This window comes from Carcharodon carcharias, chromosome 1 (genome assembly GCF_017639515.1).
Source record: "Carcharodon carcharias isolate sCarCar2 chromosome 1, sCarCar2.pri, whole genome shotgun sequence".
Taxonomy (NCBI): domain Eukaryota; kingdom Metazoa; phylum Chordata; class Chondrichthyes; order Lamniformes; family Lamnidae; genus Carcharodon; species Carcharodon carcharias.
In genome coordinates, this window is record NC_054467.1 from 20,288,422 (window position 1) to 20,312,027 (window position 23,606).

At 42.8% G+C, this 23,606-nt stretch overlaps 2 protein-coding genes across 4 annotated transcripts in view; one reads left to right on the forward strand and one right to left on the reverse strand.

The window, feature by feature from the left end:
- The window catches only part of LOC121277999 (neuronal vesicle trafficking-associated protein 1-like), a 68,420-nt gene extending 64,819 nt beyond the window's left edge, over nucleotides 1-3,601 (forward strand). For all 3 annotated transcript variants that reach the window (XM_041187989.1, XM_041187999.1, XM_041188006.1), the window contains exon 5: nucleotides 1,502-3,601. In XM_041187989.1, the coding sequence (XP_041043923.1) occupies nucleotides 1,502-1,705 (204 nt within the window). In that variant the 3' untranslated portion in view covers nucleotides 1,706-3,601. The remainder of the gene's footprint in view (nucleotides 1-1,501) is intronic.
- A 710-nt stretch (nucleotides 3,602-4,311) lies between these two features.
- Nucleotides 4,312-23,606, reverse strand: part of stx18 (syntaxin 18) — a 159,454-nt gene continuing 140,159 nt past the window's right edge. The window contains exons 8-11 of the mRNA XM_041187975.1: nucleotides 17,804-17,862; nucleotides 11,455-11,524; nucleotides 10,387-10,467; nucleotides 4,312-4,942 (exon numbers count right to left, since the gene is read on the reverse strand). Of these exons, the coding sequence (XP_041043909.1) occupies nucleotides 4,847-4,942; nucleotides 10,387-10,467; nucleotides 11,455-11,524; nucleotides 17,804-17,862 (306 nt within the window). The 3' untranslated portion in view covers nucleotides 4,312-4,846. The remainder of the gene's footprint in view (nucleotides 4,943-10,386; nucleotides 10,468-11,454; nucleotides 11,525-17,803; nucleotides 17,863-23,606) is intronic.

Genomic DNA, 23,606 nt, shown 5'->3' on the forward strand with positions numbered 1-23,606 from the left:
CAAGTGTGAGGTATTAACATTCTAGTAAGGAGAATAAGGTGGTCACATCTTAGAAAGTAAGGCTGGGATTTTCTGGCACTGTTGTGGCAGGTCCCACTGCGGCGGGTGTGGGGAGCAGCCAAAAGCCCATTGACTTCGGCGGGGCGGCGGGGGGGGAGGAGGAGGAGACTGGAAGATCCTGCTCAGAATCAAAAAAGGTAGGAGGAGTAAATAGATTTGGAAGCACAAATATACACAAATCGCTATAAGTAATGACGCAGGTGAATAAAGCCATTTAAAAAAAACAAACAAGCCATGCAGTAGCGTTTGTGTCTGGATGGACAGCGTTGGGAGAGTAGAGCAGTGACACTACATTTGCATGGAACCTTAGTTAGACCACATTTGGAGTACTGTGTACAGTTCTGGCAGCCATATTATGAAAACAATATAGAAGTACTAGAGAGGCATGCTAAACAATTTACAAGGATGATTTGAGAACTGAAAGGTTAACCATCAAGAAAAGATGAAAGCAAAATATTGTGGGTGCCGGTGATCTGAAATAACGAAAGCGCTGTAACAACTCAAGCAGCATCCGGGGAGAGAGAAACAGTTAACGTTTTGAGCCCAATATGACCCTTCTTCAGGGAAGAGTCGTTTGGACTTACCTGAAAAATCATCTGTTTTTCTCTTTCCACAGATGCTGCCTCACCTGCTGAGTTTTTCCAGCACTTTTTGTTTTAAATAGAGAAAAGATGGACAGTTTGGGGGTCTCCTCTCTTGCTAAGAGGATCTGAGGGGTAACCTAACACAGGTCTTTAAAATTATAACAAGGCTAGATAAGCATATGAGAGAAAAAAGGGAATTGAGAGTTATGGTGGTAGATTTAGAAGAGGGAGGATGGGAGGAGGCTTGAGTGAACCATAAGAGCGGTTGGGCCAAATGGTCTGTTTCCATGCTGTATGTTTGATGTAATTCTGCAGTTTGAATAAAATCCATGTGTTTGTAACAAAGGCTGGGATCACAAATAACCAGAACTGCAGTGTTAGAAATATTCATGTAGCCACCTAGAATAACTACTAAAAACTGACAAATACCTTCTAAACAGTTCACATGGCCTCAAAAATGAGAACAGCTGTAGGGCTCTTGCCTGAGTTGAAGTTGTTGGTTCCAGTCCCACTTCAAAGACTTAAGCACACAACCTAGGCTGACAATCACTGCAGTGTTGAAGAAGTGTTGCACTGTCAGAAGCGCTGGCTTTCAGATGGGACCTTAAAACCGAGATCCTGCCTGGCTCCTCAGCTAGATGTAAAAGATTTCATGGCATTATTTGAAGAGCAAGGGAGTTCCCAACCAACCTCACTAAAACAGATTATCTGGTCATTATCACATTGCTGTTTGTGGGACTTTACTGAGCGCCAATTGGCTGTTTTCTACGTTACACATTAGTACAGCTTATTTCCATTAATACCAGTCTGTGGATTAAGTATTATGTACTTTTTGTTTGTCACTTTCTTCCCTTCAGCATAACCGCTGCATTCCAGCTGGGTTGGAGACCTACTACTCGGAGCAGGATTCTGTTTCTCGGGGAAGATTTTACACTGTCATCAACCACTACAACTTGGCTAAACAAACCATTTCACGCTCGGTATCACCCTGGTTGGCTGCACTCTCTGAAGAGAAAGTGTTGGAGAAGGAAAGTGAAGGGGCCGGCAAAACAGCCGAGTAAGTTCCCAGGTCCAACCAATGGTTCCTTGCTGAAACCACCACAGGAACCAACATTAGCTGCTTAATGTACAAGGCACTGACATTAGTAAGGTATGGAAGAGAACTTGTTAATTTGGTCCAGCTCAGTTTTTCTTCCACTTCTCTTCATTCTGTTCATGTTATTTGTAAGTGTTAATGAAATGATTTGCAAGATGGCATGCTTGTCTCATTTTATTAGGACATTCAGCTGGGAATGCCGTACTTTTATTAATCTCAGGTTGTGGATGTGAAAGTAAATAAGTAGAAAAGACCTGTTCCACATACCAATTCTCTGGCTAGATCTTCTAAAAAATGCAATTAAACACCCTTAAATTAATTATGCTGTCTTTAAAAGAAAAATGGGACAAAGTCACCTCCAGAAATTCCTGTGTAGTGGGTAATGGATACTTGATCATATGGTATGTTAGATTAGTAAGTTTCTCTTATATTTCAAATTAGCAAATACAACAAAGTATATTACTCTGGTTCTGTGTTAAACTATAATGTGAATTGTTTTTCTTAGAACATGGGAAGCAGTGAGATATTTTATAAAAGAAACTATTTAGAATAAAATACTCCATTCTGTCTGAATCAGCAATGTTGATACAAACTTTGCATTTAGCCAAAACTGAATCCAGGGAACATATAGTTGGGTTCATTTATGGAATAGCAAATTTGGCAGTTGGGTCATAAAGTTATACACTCTGGTCTTCTGTATAGAAAGTCACTTTCACCACCTTTAATTGTAAGTAATGCTGAATTAAATGATGGGGAGGTACCATTGTCACAGCAAAGCAGAGCTCCTAATCGGTGCCCCAGAATTTGTAAAGGCCACATTCTGAAGCTTGAGCCAACAACATTGCTTTGCAAAGGAACAATCATTTTGCCTCATTTCTGATGATATGGTGGGATATTCTATACCAGTCACAAATTTTGAAGAAAATAATCTGTTTTTGTATTAAAAAAAAATGGTTTTAGGTTGGCTCCTGCCATTCTAGATGTCCTAAGCAGCTATTTCTTGATTCGTGCATATGCCTTGACTGCTCAGGGTTTGAATGGCACTTGGAACTCTTTCCCCTTCCCCAGGAAGAGATCCTATCATTAGAACTTAAAACTAAGCATTTCTGCAGTCATTAACAATAATAGGAGCCTGTTCTTCAGAAGCCCAAATGTATAGAAAGATCGAACAAAATGCAGTGTTTTTAATGTATGAGATTTATTTCAAACTACGTCAACTTTTTAAAGTGAAATCTTTTACTGATGTTATTGAAACAGTGTCATCTGAGCATTTAAAAAATGTTTTGCTCAGCAGTATTTGTGCATAATATATTTTGTAATTAATGGTTTAAATGATACACATAAATTTTACTTAAATGCTGGCTATATTTCAGGATTAAGTAATAGTTCCTTGTTTTTACATCTCTCCATCCCCCCTCAAATTCAGGAGGAAATAAACACTCCTCATTTTGTTTCTGCCAATGGTCAATTTCTCTAAGTAATTATGTAAAAGCCAATTGGTCAAATTTGCTCTTAGAATGAAGAGGTGCCAATATCAAGTCAAAAAGCCAGATGTGAACACTTCAGATCGATTTTTACAGAACCACATTGGATGGTGAGGGAAAGACATGAAAGGAAAAGGGAGGGAAAAAAAGATGCAGACACACAACAAATTAAAATGAGTGCCAAAACATCATGCTTTGTAAAACGTGTGCCATACTTGTCATTTAGTGTTTATGGTGTTATTTAAGTCCTGTTTGTACAGAACTCCATGTGTTTTATACATCTGAGCAAAAATGATACTTGTATTGGATGTAAAATGAAGCAATGAGGGTATAACCGATTCACTATTTAAAACAAATAAAGTCAAATAATAATGACATCCTCAGATTGTGTTTTTTTTCTAAAAGAGCAAAATTTTGTCCTAGTGTAAAACATTTCCTCAGTTTACAATCACAGGCAGTAATGCAGTTCTACAGAATAATTGTCAGTGTAATTAAAATAAGTTTAGATCTGAATACGTCATTATGCATAAGGAAAGCCTTTCAGCCCACCTTGTTCACCCATTCTGAGAGATCCAATGTATCCCCATTACAGTACCTAATTGTTTGTGAATCATTTAAATGTAACTCTTTTTTTCTGCCTTATGGCTTGTTTTCACTTTTTCTCTACCACAGCCACTAGGAGTAGTTTTCGCCTTCAGCACCTATACAGTAAATTAGCAAAGTGCATCAATCAACCATTATTGAGCCCACCATTCAAATCAATTGGAATGAAAATAATGTGGGCTCTGTAACAGGTGTGGGCAATCCCTCTGTAGTTTACTGTCCAAGTGATGGTCTTGTTAGGATCCAGTCCAATATTCATTCTTTGTGTGAGTCGGCTAATTGACCATAAAAAATGGTGTTGATGACTCAGATGATCTGCTGCTCACAAAACTCTGACTCATGTGCACTCCCAGCAGGGGACACTGGCTAGCAATCAGGAGCAGGAACCCCAACATACCTATCCTGTCAACCCTCTTCTGCTCGGGATGAAAATATATATTTCCTACTGTTCAAACAAGGTGGTCATGAAGGAATTTTCACAATCTCAGATTAATGCTTTTATTAACAATTTCAAATGATAAATACATTTTGGCTCAATTAATAAGCCAACAGTTTTCATTTATTTCATGCTGACAGCAATGTGCACTGCACTGAAGTCACTGTATTCTTGGAGCTAGAAATAGGTGAAGGTGAAAATTGCAAAGTGAGAGCCTCCTGATGTTATTTCTGTTCACAGGTTCATTTCAAGACTAGAATTATAAATCAACGTTATTGGACATTAAACAAAAATTATATCTGATGTGACTGCCTGTGAGAAAAAAATAAACATTATACACCAGCTTTCTACTGTAAAAGAATTTACAAAAAAAAACCAGATCACTTTAAGGTTGTTACTAAACGGAGCACATACACATGTATGATTAAATAATATTGCAACACATTGTAAGTTCTGATTTTTGGATGTCTTTTTTTGTGCAAGCTAGTTGCCTGTGAACAAGTCGTATATTATTAACATCAATAAAGTCCTGTCAGGTCACATTGAATGCAACACAATGAAGACCCTTGGCTATCTCCATCTGCTAGCTGTCATACCAGTCCAAGAAAAGCAGAGAGAATGAACACATCACCAGGAAGAAGAGGATCCACACACGAAATCCAGCATTATTTTTGATTGCCTGTTGGATGAATAAAACCCACTATTACGTTGCATACAATATTGCTGTTTTTAAATCTTTCATACATGCCAATTCCACTTTCGATAAATAGTTCTAGCAGAAATGTTTGGACGTAGGTATCAACTCTCTCATTTCGTGACAATTCAAATGCCTTTCCACCAAGCATCACGACAACAGAGATGATGGTGGGGTAAGAAGAGAATGGGAGAAACAAATCAGGAAAAGGTGGCTATAATTTCCAACTGAACATGGGAACTGAGGGGAGTCAGCAGCAGATTCTCCATCACTCCGCCTTGGACCTGATTTTATCAGCTCGGGAGGGAATGGGGCGAAGGAGCGTAAAACAGTTTAATTCCTACACAGTGCAGGGAAGGGAGATGGAGAAGCCATGGTGAGGAGGATGGGGTAGATCATGATAAGAGTTGGGGCAGGAGAGCACAGGCAGCCTGGGAGGGAGGGTGGGGGATAGTGAGCTGCTCGTTCCTCCTTCAGCCACAGATTTCTTCCTAGTTTGGGTGCAGGGTAGGCGAGGGAGGAGGGGAGGACAGGTTACGTTACCATTGCTCCCCCATCCCTCTAATTTTTGTCATTGTGGGGACAAGGAAATCAATCATTTAATCTATTCTTCCATCCAGGTCTTAATAATGCTCTCTGTGAGAGAAAAGGAAGAAAAGAACAAGATAGCTGTCCTTCGATTTTCTCTTCCAGGTCCCACTTCTGATTTCAACAAGGGCAGTGTTTCTCTTTTTCTGTCCTAACCACTGAAAGAACGATTTTCCAACCAGTGAAGAAGGTATGTGGGCAGGAGGCTGAGGAGCCCGATGTTAATTCTCAATGTAGTGGGGAGGAGAACAACCTTGTGAAAGGGAAGACTCCATGGCTCCAGACTGAATGCAGACTCAAGGTCGCAAGGTCGATGGTGGTGGTGGTGGTGGTGGTGGGGGTGGGAGAGAAAGGGAAATCCCAGGCAGGAAAGCAACAGCTTGAGCCCTAGGCTTCATTCAATCAACAAGGTGTGGATGATGATCCCATCATAGCATGAAATTATTGATGGCTACAAAAGTTGAGGGGATAGGATTCCAAGAGAATTGTATGAGCCTACTATTTGCTATAGGTTTTTAAATTAATTTTAATATTTAAATTCTTAACTCCTTTACACGTACCAACATGGTTAGTAGATAAGGTTGCGGAGCTTCAATAAGGCTGCTCAATAGTGACACTTAATGGCTACAGCCTGCAACTACACACTGCCTCATCTGGTACATGCTGCTAATCAAATAGCCGTTGCTGCAGTAGCTGAAAGTGATAATTAATACTGAAAAAAAACCTTACCATAGCATTTCCTACAGGTACAACTGATATTGAAAGTTAATGTTGACATTATCATGCATTTTCCCATTGAAATTGCCTTACATTCTAATTTACAATGCATTTTGAAATGGATTGTTACAACTCACTCAGCAATTTCAATATATAACAGATACGTGTAAGCAAAGCAGACAGAGGTCTAAAGCCCAAATACGTTCTTTAGGGTTATCAGGCTGAAATGTTATGAGGGAAATCATGAAGGAAGAATTAGAATCTTGGGCTGGGGCTCCAAGACTCTAATTAGTTATGTTTTTTTAATTATTTCATGAGACATGGGCGTTGCGAGCTGGGCCAGCATTTTTGTTGCCCATTTCTAATTGCCCTTGAGTAGGTGGTGGTGAGCTGTCTTCTTGAACCGTTGCAGTCCATGTGGTGTAGGTGCATCCACAGTGCTGATAGGAAGGGAGTTCCAGGATTTTGACCCAGCGACAGTGAAGGAACAGTGATACGTGAAGAACAGCACCACCAACATTGGCTTTTGAAGACCTGAAGTTCAAGACTTTATATATAAACATACATATTTATATTTATAAAAACCAAAGTCAAGTGCTCATCAGCCACACTCTAATTTCAAAGTGCCACCCATGCAAAACAATGGTTAAATAATAAATTAATTTGGACAGTGATTGAGAATTGGAAATTTACAATTACTAGTGCCTTGTGAATGATGTCAGCTATTTCCAATCTGCTTACTTGAATTTGCCAATTTAAAGCCACGGCCTTAAAAAGCTAAAACATGTCAAACATTAACATCAAAACCATGGTCCAGAACCAATACTTGGAGTACCACTACCGGGGATTTGCTGGTAGACACTCTAACCCTTCAAAGCATATGAGAATTTAAAGTAATAAACCAAGATACTGAATATAATCATGTGCCTCTGCCATCTCTTTGAAAGAGCTACCCACTCAGTGCCTCTCCCCTGCAATTTTCCTATAGCCCTGAAAATATTTCCCTTTCAAATACTTATCCATTTCCTTTTGAAGTTTTTACAGAATCTACTTCCACTACCCTTTCAGTCAGTGCCTCCCAGATCATGACAACTTCCTGCATAAAAAGGTGTCCTTCTGTTATCTTTTTCTTTGCCAATCTTCTTAAAATTTGTGTCCTCTGGTTACTGGCCCTTCTGTCAATGGAAACTGTTTCTCCTTATTTACTCTATCAAAACTTTTCATGATTTTGAACACTTCTTTTAAAATCACCCTTAAACTTTCTCTGCTCAAAGGAGAACAACCCTAGCTTCTCTAGCTTTTTTTCCCTGTTCTGATCAAAGGTCATCAACCTGGAATATTGACTTTGCTCTCTCTCTCTCCAAAGATGATGCCTGACCTGCTGAGTATTTCCAGCATTTTCTGTTATTATTTCAAGTTTCCAGCATCCGTTGTATTCTGCTTTATGATTAGCGTATAATTTACTGCCATTTCTCTTCCAGGAATGTCTGCCTTGAAGTAGTTCTGCTTTTCTCTCCGATGGGTTTCAGCTTGTCTCTTTTACCTTGTTCACTTTCATTGCTTTCTATTCTCCTTGTGTTTGATCAGGTGTTCACCAAAACGCACTTTCACAGCCACATCTCCTTTCTCAGGAACTGGCTCTGGCTCCAGCTTATTCCAAAACAAAAACAAAAATAAAAATACCTGGAAAAACTCAGCAGGTCTGACAGCATCTGCGGAGAGGAACACAGTTAACGTTTCGAGTCCGTATGACTCTTCAACAGAACTAAGGAAAAATAGAAGAGCGGTGAAATATAAGCTGGTTTAAGGGGGGGTGGGACAGGTAGAGCTGGATAGAGGGCTAGTGATAGGTGGAGATAGCCAAAAGATGTCACCTATCACTGGCCCTCTTTCCAGCTCTACCTGTCCCACCCCCCCTTAAATCAGCTTATATTTCACCTCTTTTCTATTTTTCCTTAGTTCTGTTGAAGAGTCATACAGACTCGAAACATTGACTGTGTTCTTCTCCGCAGATGCTGTCAGACCTGCTGAGTTTTTCCAGGTATTTTTATTTTTGTTTTGGATTTCCAGCATCCGCAGTTATTTGCTTTTATCCAGCTTATTCCATGTGGATTCCAACTGAAATTCCACCCTTCATGTTTTGGATCCACCCATGACTATAGATATCTCCTAGACATTCAACGTTCCTCAGACTGCTGTTCTCACCACATCCTGAGATCCACACTCAGTGCCCATGCGCCACCATATGAACAATCTCAACCTCCCTCTCTTCAGCAGCATTGATGCACTCTATCTCAAAGCTGTCCTGCTCCACTGTTTAATTTCATCCTTCTCCTCATGAAACACATGAACAAAAATCTTTTTTTTCTTTCAGTTGTTAAGGAATACAAGCTCCAGAAACTCATGGGTGCTAATACCTCTCCAAATCTCTCTTCTCTTTTACTTTGCTGACTCCATGCCTTATTCTAATCTCACCTCTTGCTGTGTGTTCACAATAGCCTCCGACCATCCCCTCTCTGACACTGACTAAGCTGTCCTTAGCAAACGACTCAGCTTTAATGTTTACATCTCCACCTTAATGAATTTTGAACTCTTCTTGAGTTGCAATCGCCTCCATGCCCACTTCTTTAGCCAGGAATCCTCCCCCTACAAAGCAAAGCCTTTCACCCGTTTTCATCTGTGTTCTCGCTCCACCTAGAGCCCTCCCTCTGGCCTCCTACCCTCTCTTGATCTTTTCATTGAGAACTGTCAGCACGCCATCAGTTGTCTCAATTTCTCTGCTCCCTTCAATCACTCTAATCTTTCTCCCTCTGATCTTGCTGCACTCTGTTTTCTCAGGTTTAATCCTGACATGCAAAGGCTGAACGTCAATTCTCGGATATTTCGTCCTACCTCCCGCTGGACCATGACCCCACCACCAAACATCAAGGCATTGTTTCCAGAGGTCACTGCCCTCATCTCCTCCAATGATCTCTCCAGACATTTCCACCTCGTAGTTCCCCAACACCATGCCACTCACTTCTACCTCCTTCCCAAGAACCCTAAACAGGACTTCCCTGGCAGACCTATCATTTTAGCCTGTTCCTGCCCTACTGAGCTGATTTATTCCTACCTTGACTGTACTTTTTCTCCCCCTGCTCAGTCTCTCCACACTTACATCTGTGACTCTTCTGATGCCCTCCATCACTTTAAACGTTTCTAATTTCATGGCCCTAGCCATCTCCTTTTCACCATGGACATCCAATCTCTCTACACCTCCGCCCGCCACTAGGCTTTTTCCTAGAATGGAGACCCAACCAGTTTCTCTCATCAGGGTCAAGCTGCCTGGTTTAAAGTTCAAACCATGCTTGGCAGTTAACTGTCAATCACCATCAATGGTGCATTCTCCATGGTAATGCCATTTGCCAACCAATCAGTACTCTCACCGCATACAGCATAAATTGTTGTTTTCCTCTTATACTGGTATTCTTGTGTGTCCTGATGAGTGCAAGACATAAAGCTTTGACATGTCTTTTCTCCGCAATACTCAAGATTTACTGGTTATAATTGTTGAAACAAATGCTCTAGTTCCGCTTCTTAAATCAGACAGAGCACATACACAACTGCAGCAGGGCTGAAAGCAAAGCTCTGTGCTGGATACCTGTTACACTGAGGTTGATCAGGGAGAGTTAAACTAAGGAAAGTTGGAAGTCAGTACTTCTGGTCAAAAATACATTTTTGGAAAAAAATGGAATTTAATGGTCAGATAAAACCTCAAGAGCTCCTTCCAGATAATTTCAGCCCTAATTAATAACATTCATTTGTATGGGTGACTCTCTCCTTTATCATTGTGAATCTTTGGAAATCTCTACCCGAGACCAGAGGGTTGTGGATGCTCCATTGTTAAGTACATTTAAGGCTGGGATAGACAGATCTCAGGGAGGTAAGGGATATGGGGAGCAGGCGAGAAAAGGGTGTTGAAGCCCAAGATCAGCCATGATCATATTGAATGACGGAGCAGGCTCGATGGGCGGAATGGTCTACTCCTGTTCCTATTTCTTGCGTTCTTATTTTCAGAAAATAAGTCATTCATCTTGCAGGGAAAGCTGTGAAAATAACATTTGCTAAAAAGCAATGCCCCTTACTTCTCTAATGTCTTCATTCCCTTCCTTAACATTCTCAGTTGTGCCCACAACAAGTTCATGAATACTGTCAATCTCTTTTTCCTGTCAAGGAAGAAGACAGAAATCACCATTTGTGGTTATTGAATGACAAATATCATAAGATGGCTATAATTTCTATTTCTTTAACTCAGTAACAAAATGATGTATAAGAACGTGACAAACTTAACGTTAATGACGACGCATTTGGTATTCAATTTACTGTGATGTGGAAATATCTTCTGTTTTCAAAGGTGTAAATCACCCTATTATCATTAAATATTGACCATATAATCATTGTGAATACTGTACAATTCTTAAGATGTGCTTCTATACATAAAAATGCAACTTTGAAGAAGCATTCAAGAGCCAGCTGCTTTTATTCATTTGGCAAAACTTGAAACTGAGTGAAACTATTGTAAAACAAAATCCATTACACGGATTCCTAAAAATGCTTAAGGCATTTTATACTAAAGTTTGTTGAAGTAGCATTTTAAATCGATGAGAAGTATCGGAAAGTGAATTTTATCATTGTTAGCTTGATAAAGCTATAAATATGGCATGGATATTAGGATAAAATATACCCATGACAAAAGTAGAAATTTGTTCCTGACATCAGGTCTCCATCACTCATAAGCCTGACTTAGTAAGCATTGTTCCATGGCTCATTGTTCGGTAGATTGTCGGTTGTCAGTTTTTTTTATTCCTGATAACATGTCCTACTGTACTTAAGTTTTGGAATGATTGGAACAACCATCATTTCCAAGTTGAGTGAGAAAGTTAATACGAAGACCTTCCAAGTTCAGTATGTTACACTAAGTGCCTGGAAAATGAACACACCTAATATAAAAAAAGAGTTGTACAAACAAAATTTGGAAGTGTTATTTGGTTCTGAGCACATTTAAATCAGTTCTGATAGGCTTTAGTTAATGCAATGGAATGAAAAAGTATGGATTAATTTGATTAGCATATTCAAACTTAGCAAATTCAACTGTGTTGTGCAGAATAAATTAGTTGGTTGTTATATTACAAAAAACATGAAATTCAACTCACCTGTTGCAGCACTTTATCAGTAAAAATTTCTTGAAGTCTGGAGATTTCAACCACCTTTCCTTCAATTTGCCTGTTTATATAAAAAAAACCTTTCATTTATTTTCTGGATAAAAGACAGCAATGGGAAACTCATTTTTCTTTTGTCTGATATAGGTTAAGGAGTTTGGTTTATTAATCATCACAAATGAAAGCAAATGTAACAAACAGATAATGACAATTTGATGTCTTAAAAAAAAGACATAATTCCTCATCACCAAGACTGCCGATCATATTTCACCAAGTCTCTTTTTTGTTCTTGGTGCTCATCAAGGTAAAGGATGCTAATAGATTCTGATGGAGTCTCACAACTGAAACTTTAACTTATCTTCATCTTTTGAACTGTGGTCAGCCTGTTTTTATTTCAGATTTCCAGAATTTGTTGGTTTCCTTTTAAATCTTTGAACAAAGGAGGTCAGAGATTGAGCATTTTTTTTTTCATTCATGTTACTTTACATTTACTGGTATAGCATGGATATTACATGCAGAATAAATCCTCTAAAACTATACTATGACAACGTGTCACTTAGTCCCAAACTCAGGAGACTGTAGCAGTTTTTCAATTTCTTTTCCCATTAAGGGAGGTTTTGAGGCCATATATACAGTACTAGGATTTCCTTTCAATTATTTGCTTCTGGGCAGGGTGATGTTGGTAAAGCCACATGTGTTCCCCAATGTCTAGTTGCCCTCAGTTAGTGGTGGTGACTGTTCTTGACTCCTGCAGTCCTATTACAACACCTGTTGCTCCAGAAGTACTTCATTAGCTTCCTGAGGTCCAGGAAGGTACTTTTCCTTTAGATAGGAATTCCAGAACAGATTGAGATTGCTTAAACTCATTTCATCATGGCTAGAATCAAACTCATGTACCTCAGGTACTTTCCTGGTGTACCAAGGTGTACCCTGCTAATGATGCTACAAGTCTCTCCTATCACATTCCCAGAACGTTCTAGTTGCCATTTTGCATCTTTGTAAGGTCTGTTTTATGGATGTTAATAGTTTTAATTTTTACTCAGCTATTTTTTTAAAATTCATTCATGGGATGTGGGTGTCGCTAGCCAAGCCAGCATTTACTGCCCATCCCTAATTGTCCTTATTCAGAGGGCATTTAAGAGTCAACCACATAATTGTAAATCTGGAGTTACATTAGGCCAAACCAGGTAAGGGCAGCAGATTTCCTCCTCTAAAGAACATTAGTGAACCAGATCGACAATGGACATTAGACTTAATTCCAGATTTTTACTGAAATCAAATTCCACCATTCACCATAGTGGAATTCGAAGCTCGAACCCCAGAATATTACCAGTCCAGTGACAATACCACTATGCCACCGCCTCCCCATTGATCCTGCATGGACTATTCAGAGTCAGCACAGCAACATGTAGCCTGAACAAATATCTTTTAAATTCTGCAGCTCACATTTAACATACTGGCAGCAATACTGTAGAACTGAGAAAACAAACATCGCAAACAAAGCTTCAGGTCAGATTTAAAGGCACGGTCTCAAAAATAATCACTTGCATGCTTTACAAAAATGCTGCCAGTGCATTCACACTGAGACTTCCAGCTCAACACACGGCACAAAGCCTTTTATCCTAGATTATATTATTCCACCTCTGACCCCTAAAACAGTGCCTAAATTTAAAACAGCTGTTTTTCTTTTTAGGTAGAGAGAAGAATATAAAGTAAATAACTAAAATAGTTCTCTGAAAGAAGGCACAAGAGACAAAGAAAATTGGAAATGGTTTAATGCAATACTGGCTACCTTGAACACACAAAAATATGGAATGGAAAAGGTCAAAGGGCTGCAAACTGCACAAATTTTGCCTCATCTACGATATCAAGAATTCCATACCACTTATTTATTCTCCTGAGGGAGGTAACTGAGAATATGCATGAGCTGTTGGAACTTCTGTGAAATTTCTGCTGGACCCCAAGGTAATGTTGTAAAACTCTTAAGTTATTACACCAATATTAAAATAGACGATATTTGACCCTGGCCTGTTTTATCCTGCAGGCACATCTATAGATTTTGCAGTGAAGGATTCATTTTCTATAGAGCTGCATTTGATCCTCTAATTCTATACACGTCTTTCTGACTGTTAACCTTAATCTTCAGCAGATACTGATATAGGTGCTTGTTAAAAGAACTGCTTTTACTAGGAGTGTTATTCAAAGACCCACAACTTAGTGAAAAGATTCATCTAACCTCTGGTCTCACTTAAAACTTATTCATTTGTCCAATTATGTTCCCTAGTTCTTCAGTAGGGCTTAAATTCACAATTCATGGAAAACTGGGCAAAATAGTTAGTGTGGTCTGATGCGGGCCCATGCACATGGACTCAGAAACCATGCTCAAGTGGTCCCCGTGCTTACATAACCTGAAATAAGTGAGTAGGCAGCACCACTCATGGCTCTTCATTGCAGCTTATCTAACAGGATGGGGGGGATTTGGGTCATCATTTAAAATAAATCAGCACTTGCTAATTGGGGGTGGGGCAGGGTGATGCACTGTGACTGCCATCAATTTTATTTTAAACATCACTGAAATGACAGGTAGAAGGAATACAGGAAGGGCTCCCTGCTTGTCAGATGCCACTTTGCAGGCGCTGATAGAGGAGTGGTAGGTGGGAGCAGAAACCTCATCTTTTGCCTATCAGCATGAAGATATCCCAGCTAGCTGCCTGGCAAGAGTGGGCTGAAGTTGCAAAGCAGAACATCACCAGAAGCACTGGTCCAAGGACCTGGACGCAATGCAGGAAAAAGTTCAATGATCTGAAAGAGCTAGTTAAGGTGTGATTACTAATTCCTTTCTCTCACTACACTGGGCGCCAGCCTGCAACCTCAGTACTCATAATTCGTCCCTCCCTGCTTCTCACTCCTCTCCTTCCGATTACTGAAACACACCACTCTACCTCATTCTGCAGCTATTACATCACTCTGCACCTGCTACTTCCCTCATCTTCTCACACCAGTATCACCTTTCCACATACCAGTGACACTAATCTACCCTGACATGCACATCCCCATAACAGCTCAGCAGACAAATACTAACTCACTCCCTTCTTTCCTGCAGCACAAGTTGGCACAGAATGACAGGGAGCAGACAGCCACAGCAGGAGGCCAAGCATCCATATATGTCCTGTATGCACATTACAGCTGGTGGGTGCACCAGGTGCTCCGCTTCTTCCTGCAGGGATCTTAGCTATCTCACCCTCTTTTACTTCTCACTGAAATCTCATCCTTACACAGTGCGCACGACAAAGACTGCAGCTTACAGCAGTCACTTACTTCTTTCTGCTCCCTTGCCTCAATGCTACAACTTGTTCCTCCCTTCCCTTTCAGATTTTGAAATTCTAGAGGGCAGGGCAAAACTGCAACCAAAACTTGTACTTGTATAACATCGAAAAATGTCCCAAGGTGCCTCACAGAAGCATTATAAAGGAAAGTTGAACACCAAGTCACATAAGGCAATATGGAAGACGGTCAAACGCTTTGTCAAAGAAGTTTTAAGGAGCATCTTAAAAGAGAGGGGGCGATTTGGAGCAGTTAAGGGAGAGAATTCTAGAACTTAGGGCTAAGCAGCTGGAAGCACAACCATCAATGCATGAAGCAATTAAAATCGGGGATGTGAGAGGCCTGAATTTGATGGGTGCAGATCTGAAAAAAAATAAAACAGATAGGGAGGGGTGAAGCCATAAAAGGACTTGAAAACATGGATGAGAATTTTAAAATCAAGGCATTGCTTGACTGGATGCCTGTTTAGATCACAAAGGACATGCGTGATAGGAAAATGGGAATTGGTGCAAGTAAAGACATAGGCGGCAGAGTTTTGGATGACCTCAAGTTTGTGGAGAGTAGAATGTGGGATTCAGCAGATGAGCTGAGGCTGGGGCAAAGTCAGGTGATGTATGGAGTTAGAAACAGGTGGTCCTAATAATGACATGGGTATGTGGTCGAAAGCTCATCTTGAGGTCAAATATGACACCAAGATTCTGAACCGAGTAGTTTAGTCTCAAACAGTAGTCAGAAATAGGGAGCAGGAAGAGGAAGACATCTCTTCAGAAGATCCAGCATCACTATTCATCCAAGTTCAGAGAATGACAACTGCATTAGAGTCCAGGGTAGAGATGTCTGCACTGGGAAATTCAACGAGTACAAGTGAGGTGGATAGCATTATTTAGTGTGGGAAGACAGTCCATATTACCTGAAAACCTCAATGCTCTAGGCAATTTGTGGGACAAGCCCACAATGAATTAAAACAGCTTTCTGCAAGAATGAGATATAGTGCAAGGAAGCCTGAGGCAATAATATCTCCACAGACAAGGAGAGTGATAGAAAGTGTGAGCATCACTCAGCCCTGTCTGTAATGGTCTGGTGTTAACTTGGTCACTTGTGTTTACAGGGAATGGGAAGAGTTTGTGAGGGCAATATAACCATGGTAATAGGATGATTGGAAGAGATTGAGGAAGGTTATGTGCATTTTGCTGGGGCTATGTTATTCTGTTGTCACTTGTTGGTATCTTTTTTGCTGATTTATTGGTGGTATTCATGGAGTGTAGAGATCAAAGGTAAAAATGGTATCAAAATGTTAATGAATCATTTTATAGAAGTTGGAATTGTGAAGTCTGGTGTCTCCATTAAGACCTGACTCTGCATTGTTCCACCTGTGCGTGTGCATGCGCGTGTATATATTCTGCTGTTTAAAGTAACAAGACAAATTTAAACAAGAAAACAGTCCAACACCCAGTAAGTATATCACTAGAGGGGGTAACCTTGGATCCTACCCTTGATGCAGAGGGAGGAGATGAAGACTTCTAGGACCTAGCCTACGGAAGAGAACTGTTGGCTATAAACCACAAATTTACAAATACATTGGACAGCCTGCCAGTAATCTGCACAATGCCAGACAGCATCGAGGAGTCCACCTCCAATTTATGTGGGGTCTTTATGCACGTAATCCAGATTATGCAGTAACCATGTTGCGACTGGTCAGCACCATAAACACCGCATGTTCCAAAGAGTCACACTGAACTTGAAATATTTACTCTGTTTCTCTATCCACAGATGCCACCAGATGAGCTGAGTTTTTCCTACACTTTGTTTTTATGATAGCTGAGATATTCTATTCTGAGCCTTGTGCAGCCAAAAGTCCAAGATCACTCAGAATAGCCATCTCAGGAGTCCTCAGTGAAGGGTCAGCTGCCTTCCAGTGCCTTTGCCATAGACACTGGGGTGCATCTCATAGTGAGAACACAGCAAGGGCACTAGGACTTTGCACAAAGGTGATTTTTGTTACCGATGTTCAGAAGAAGCAACTGTCAAATGAAGAGTGATGAATCATCTTAGTATAGTGAGCATTATTTTCTTGAATAAAAGCAAAATACTGTGGGCGCTGGAAATCTGAAATAAAAACAAAAATTGCAGGAAAAACTCAGGTCTGGCAGCATCTGTGGAGAGAGAAACAGAGTTAACGTTTCAAGTCCGAATAAAACCCTAACTCTGTTTCTCTCTCCACGGATGCTACCAGATCTGCTGAGTTTTTCCAGTATTTTCTGCAATTATTTTTTTCTTGAGTTTCTTTTGCCATAGATATTCTTAGTTACATAAGAACAATCATATCAAATTGTATTAGGGCATTCAGTTAGCAATTGTGAAGGCTGGGTTAAGTGGATTGTGGGGCCATTGATGCATTTGTGAGGGGAAGGGACATTCATACGAATCTCTCATCAATGGTTTGCTGCCAGAGAGCTCTAACAGTCCCGCTCGCTCTACCTCTGCAGTCTCAGCTTCCTGTCCCCTTTCTTTCTGCTCCTCCTTAACTTCCTTCTGTAGATTCAACCCTTGGTCCCTTTCGAGGGCAAAGTTGTGTAGCTCATACTTCATGGTATTAATTTTCTTGAGTCATTGCTTTTAGGAAAGGAATGAAAATAATAGGGGAAGGGATGTAAATGTGGGTATGCCAACTGGATGTCCACCTGTAAAGTTACTGAATTAGTATAGATGGTGACATTACTATAGGTCGAGAAATGTAGCAAATATATTCCTGACGAAATTTTAAATATGTAAAAAACTAAGACAGGGAAGAGTGTATGTTTACCTCTGCAATTATTTAATTTGAGGGAATTGATTCATAAATCTACAAAAACATTTGTCTCTGTAGATATCAGAGGACTTAACATTTTCCTCCACTTGCACTGATTTTTATAAACATTTTCATAGACAGAAGCATTAGTTCTATTAAAGTCTGCATTAGATTTGAATTGTTTGCTTTTCACGCTTTTCTGTCAAGAGAGCCACATTATAATAAAATTACCTCACTTCATCCACCAGGCTATTCATCTCACTGACAAGGCGCTGGTTTTCTTGTTCAAACTGCCAGGAATAAAGTACAATATTAATTATCATGCAAAATATAAAACACATGAATATTCTTAATAGCAACCATTTCAGGGTAATTTATAATCCCTTTCAAATTCAAATAAAAATGAAAACAAACAAATCAATTTGTGAGCAAAGAGAGCTTTCACAGACAAAAAGATTTTGTTTTTGTGTTGCCATCGCTCATTAAGGAATGATGTTTGGGTCTACCAGCCCCTTTCCTTCACGGTAACAAGCTCTCAGCATATACAGCAAATCAGGAATCTGAGATTGGAGATGCTCAAACACTTGAAGGGCAGAATTTTCCTGTTGGCCTGCGGGGGTGGGCCCCACACGCTGACGCATAAAATGACGAGCGGTGATGTCGGGCGAGCATCCCGACGTCACCGCGTGCTATTGCGATATTCCGTTGGGCGCGTGCACGATGATATCCGACACGCGCCTGCCATTAATTAACAGGCCACTTAAGGCCCTTGAGGTGCCAATTGACGGTGATTTTTTGACACCCGTGCAATCTTCGGGTCGGCGCACGGGCTGCAACGGGCAGGCAGGTAGGAGACACTTGTATAAGCCTCAACCACGGGCGGGATAAGAAGGCTCAGTGGGGTTGTGAGTGCGCTCTGTCAAATATTTAATTTTCAAAGTAACTGATACTTGCTTGTGTGAGCTGCAATACTTCAAAACGCACACCAGCTGCATGGACTGGACATACAACCTTCAGGTCAGCACTCTGCAGTGAGGAATCTTCTTTGGGCCTGCAGGTTTCAGGAAGCCTTCCCTTAGCCTGGGAATGGGAGTTGAACTCTCCACTGGAGGCACCTCCTCTGAGGAGGAAGGGAGGGCTGGAAGGGGGAGGAGGCCAGGAGTGCACATTCAGCCTCCAGGGGAGCCACCTTTGGGAGGAGAGGCGTAGCCAAAAGAATTGCAAGACCAAGAGATAGTCCAAGGCAGAAGGGGCTGCAGAAGATGCCACTATCCTGCTGCCAGGGTTTACAGGTGGTGAAGCAGCTACCTCAATATGTCTAAGATGCAGTGTCGAAGAAGGCTCCGTCTCTCAAGGGAGACAGTCAACTATACCTGTCAGATGATTGGGCCTGAGATCTGCACGAACTGTGTGGGTGGATACCCCATGCCAGTGGCTCCAAAGGTCCCAGCTGTCCTCAACGTCTATGCCTCTGGCTCCTTCCAGGGCTCGGTGGGTGATCTTTGCGTGTCTCCCAATCAGCTGCCCACACTTGTGTCAAACAGGTTACAGACACTCATTGACGTGCATACAGGCGTGCATTGACTGTCATCTACTACTGTTGAGACCAGGCAAGCCAGACTAAATAAGCCAGAGGTTTCGCGGCAATTGCTGGCTTCCCCCGCGTCCAGGGTGCAATAAACTGTACACGTGACCATCAAGGTGCCAGAAGGTGAGCCCAGTGCCTTCATCAACAGGAAGGGATTCTACTCCATGAACGTGCAGATAGTGTGTGAACACAGGATGCTGATTCTACAAGTCTGTGCAAGGTACCCATGCAGCTCCCATGACACCTATATCCTCAGACACTCCCAGGTGCCGAGGCTCTTCAGTGCTCCAGCCTGGCTTGATGGATGGCTGCTGGGTGACAAGGACTATCTCTTCAGAAGGTGGCTCATGACCACTTCTCCGCTATCCAAGAGCAGAAGCTGATCAGTGGTACAATAGGAGCCATGCCTCCACAAGGGCTGTCGTGGAACGGTCCATCGGTCTTCTCAAAACGCGCTTCTGATGCCTGAACCATTCAGGGGGCGCACTCCAGAACCCCCCCAGATTGTGTATCACTGATAGTGGTTGCATCCTGCACTCTGCACAATTTTGCGCTGGAAAGGGGGGACACTGTGGATGAAGAAGATGTAGACACAGTGGCTGCAGCTGCACACGATGAGTCCAGCAGTGAGTCCGAGGATGAGCACGCATAGGGGGTAGACACTAACCCGGGCATACTCCAGGGAGGCAAGGACACCCGGGAGGCTATAATCCAATGAACCTTCAGTTAGTACACCACATATGGACCTCCAGGACAAGCCTGGGTTGCAGGCTCCATACTCGATACCTGAGTACAAAATCTGCCTGGATAGAAACATTAACTAAGGGCCTTGATAATAAAGCTGAATGTCCCACAAAGCACTCATAACATTATTGGTAACCGTTTACCTGCAGAAGAAAAGAGGCACCCACAGCCATGGTGACATCTGAATTTAATAGTATAACAAAAGGAACTTAAGAGAACAAAATGATAAAGATGTTAAATGGCACACCAACTCATAAAGACCTCATTGCGGGCCAACACAAAAGCACCAGTGATAAACCTGTGGTGTGTCTAAGGTGCCTTATGTTTACGTTTTCGGGTGCTACGTCTTGGTGCTGCCCCCTCACTGGGAGTGACATCTGGGACAGCCTGTTCACTCTGCTGTCCTGTTGGCCTCGATGACCTTGGCGGTCGTCCTCTGGCCTGTGGAGGCTGCGCTGGCCCCGCCTGGGAGGGAGCTGCCAGTTCCACAGCTGGCATCTCCCCAGTCATCACAGCCTCACCGGATGCAATGGTCACTGGGAGAGGGGCGGAGGAACTGCTGCCCTCATCCGGAGCGCCCTGAGAGAAGCCTGTAGAGACGACAGGCAGCTGCTGCGCCAACGTGAGGTCGCTTCGGACCTCCCTGCTCACCGTGGATGAATGTGCACCGAGCTGGGACACTTGGTGCCCAGACCATCTCCCACGTTGGCACTGACCAGCGTAGACGCCTCCACCACAGACACCAAGCCAAGTCTCTCCACCAGGTGCTCCCACACACCCTGCCGCATTTCCTGCGTTTGCTGCATTGTGGATGACTGCAGCCACCGACTTAGCATGTGGCTGGTCCCCTGCAGTCCTCTGACTGCTGGCGCCATGGCCACTCTCTGTCCCCGCCAGCTCCTCCAGTGACTGTGAAGTGCCTTCACCGCTGTGCCCCGGGACACTAGCCGATGAACTAATTCCCACCGAGGTGCCAGTATCTGCGCTGGTGCCTGCCTGGCAGAGATGGTGTGACGCTGGTGCCTCCGAGACTTCAGGGCCTTCAGTTGTGAGAGGGGGCCCATGCTGCTCCTCCTCCTCCTGGCCCTGCTCTGCTGATGCTGAAAGGAAGAACAAGGACATTGGATCAGTTAACGTGGAGACAATGTCAATGTGCATCCCTGTCCCCTGGATAATTATACGCTCATCCTTCCACAAGCAATGGTCAAGCCATGTTGCAAACTTCAATCACTGAGCATTGCCACGGCTGCTGGGAGAACAATGGTGACCCTACTGCTGGGTAAACATACCTGCCCATGGCACCCCAGTCTCACCGACACTGGTGGACCTGGGCGCATGGCGCTTCTCCAAATCTAGTGCCTCCTGCTCCAACTGACTAAGCATCGCCACCTGGGCTGGCCCTCCGCCAGTCCTCACCCGCTCAGCAGCATTATGTGCATTCTTCTCCTGAAAAGGGGAGAAGAGCATCGATTAGTGCTACTTGTACCTGGACTCTCTTTGCAGACAACCCACCCCAACCAGAGTGGGACATTGCAGGGCTCCAGTGCCTCCTCACCCCGCTGCTGCCGAACACACACAGAAAGATGCCAGGCCTGTCCCCATCCCCCTTGGCCAAATGCTGCCTACATCACATTGGCACCACAGGGTCTAACCTTCCATAACAAGGCAGTGCAAGCATGTGGAATGCAGAGGGCAGCAAGTCGATTGGTGCCTTGCCACCTTGAAGCTCCCCTCCCAGCATGTCATCACTCTGACTTGGACATGTCCTGGAGTTCCAGCACTGCACCCAGGTGCAGCTCCTCCAGGTTGCCCCCAAAACAGTCATGTTGAACTCAGTGTACCACATGCTGTGGGTGCAGAACCCATCTCTTCACCAACCCCTCAGGGGGACCTAGGCATGGGCAATATCTGCTGGCCCACCCAGCGAAGGACACATGCTGTCAATGATTCAATGCAGTCATTACAGGCAGACCTTGGGGAGGGAGAGGAGGGGGGAGGGGCAGGTGCCGGGCGGGGAAAGCCTACCTGCTGGGTTAAATGACCAATGCCAACATGGTACTCACCCTTTCCAAGCGCAACTGGTCACTGAAGCGCTTGTGGCACTGGATCCAGGTGTATTGCACCACATTGTGGGAGCTCGCGGCCTCTGCAAACTCCTCCCAGGCACGTTTGGTCATGTGGGGGGGAACTCCTCCTCCCATCCTGGGGTACCAGGACAGCAAGGCAATCGTCTGAAAAACGAGGGGCACAGTGCCCCCCTGCCCGCCCTCCTGCCTGGCCTGCTCACCAGCAGCGCTCTGGGGAGCCCTTCCAGTAGCCATGTTTGTCAGCCTTTGAAAGGCTGCAGCAGCTTTTTAATACAGGCCACCGGGTCGCCACCGGACCTGGTGGTCATTGCAGTCCCGCTTCTGCCCGCCCGCCCACCCCTGCTGTCCTCAGGAGCTGCGATTCACGCTGGCCTGGCCGGGCGTTAATTGGCTCGCCAGTGTAAAATGGCGGCACGGACCCAACCGCGGGCGGCGATCGGGTCCACACCCACCCGCCAGCCAGCCAGAAAATTCTGCCCGAAGAGTTGGTCTAAATTCAAACATCCTCACAATGACTGATCTCCCACCCCTTGCAAAAAATTCATTCATTAATATTTATCTATGAATAAAGTTGTGCATGCTTAGAGAAAAATAAATGTGGTCAAACTTGGGGCACATTCAGAATGCACAAATCACAAAGTTCAGGTGGATATATAGCTAAATGTTATTCAGCGTGAAGGAAAATGAATGGAATACTTTACTGGCACGTTTGAGCACTCTCAAACAATGAATGTGCTCTCCATATTTCAGAAGCTTACCACGTCTTCTACTAGTGTAACCAGTTCAATTCATAACTTTAATCCCATTTTTCTTATTATTGGTGGGAATAAAATCTTGCTAAAGCACCGTACATTACATAAATAATATAAACAAAAATAAGATATACAATACTGCCTGCATAACTGACACAGAGCAGGATATATTCTGTGTTTGGAGGTACAAAAATGCACTTGGTAGGGTAGCTACACTTTGCATAAGAAACCAATACATTTAATTCAATGATATTTAATGCTCACAGCTGCAGTAGAATGGAACTAAGTCTTGCTCCCTTTTAATACCTAAAGGCTCACACAGCGAATTCCCTAGGTGTTGTTGCAACAAAAAGGGCTCCAGAACTGAAATTGGAAATGTATGCAGCATTTTCTCAAAGGCCAAATGCTCAGAAGATTGCAAAATCGAGCACTGATTAATAAAACTCAATTATAATCCTGGGATGAGAGAGAAAAACAAACAAATTAACTAAATCAAATTCAAGGGTATTATTCCATCATTAAAAATCATTCCAGCTTAATTCCATGGAATACTTTGGCCTCATCCTTCTAGATACAGCACAGAATACTTGGAATAGTTTCAAAATTATATATGTGGTTTTGAAAAAGATTTGCTTGTTTCTAAACTAAGTCATACCCACAGTTGCATTTATAGTTGCCAACAATGTTTGACACATGCCCGAAGGTATCAACATGTGACCGCTCACCACCGACAACTCCACTCCCTTGCTCCTGGCATTGTTGCTACACAGGGTGATCCTCGTGTGTATGGTTTTTCCACACCAATTCCAAAATGAACAGACTCTTGGGGGAGAATTTTCTCCCCATTGGGCAGGCTGGGCAGG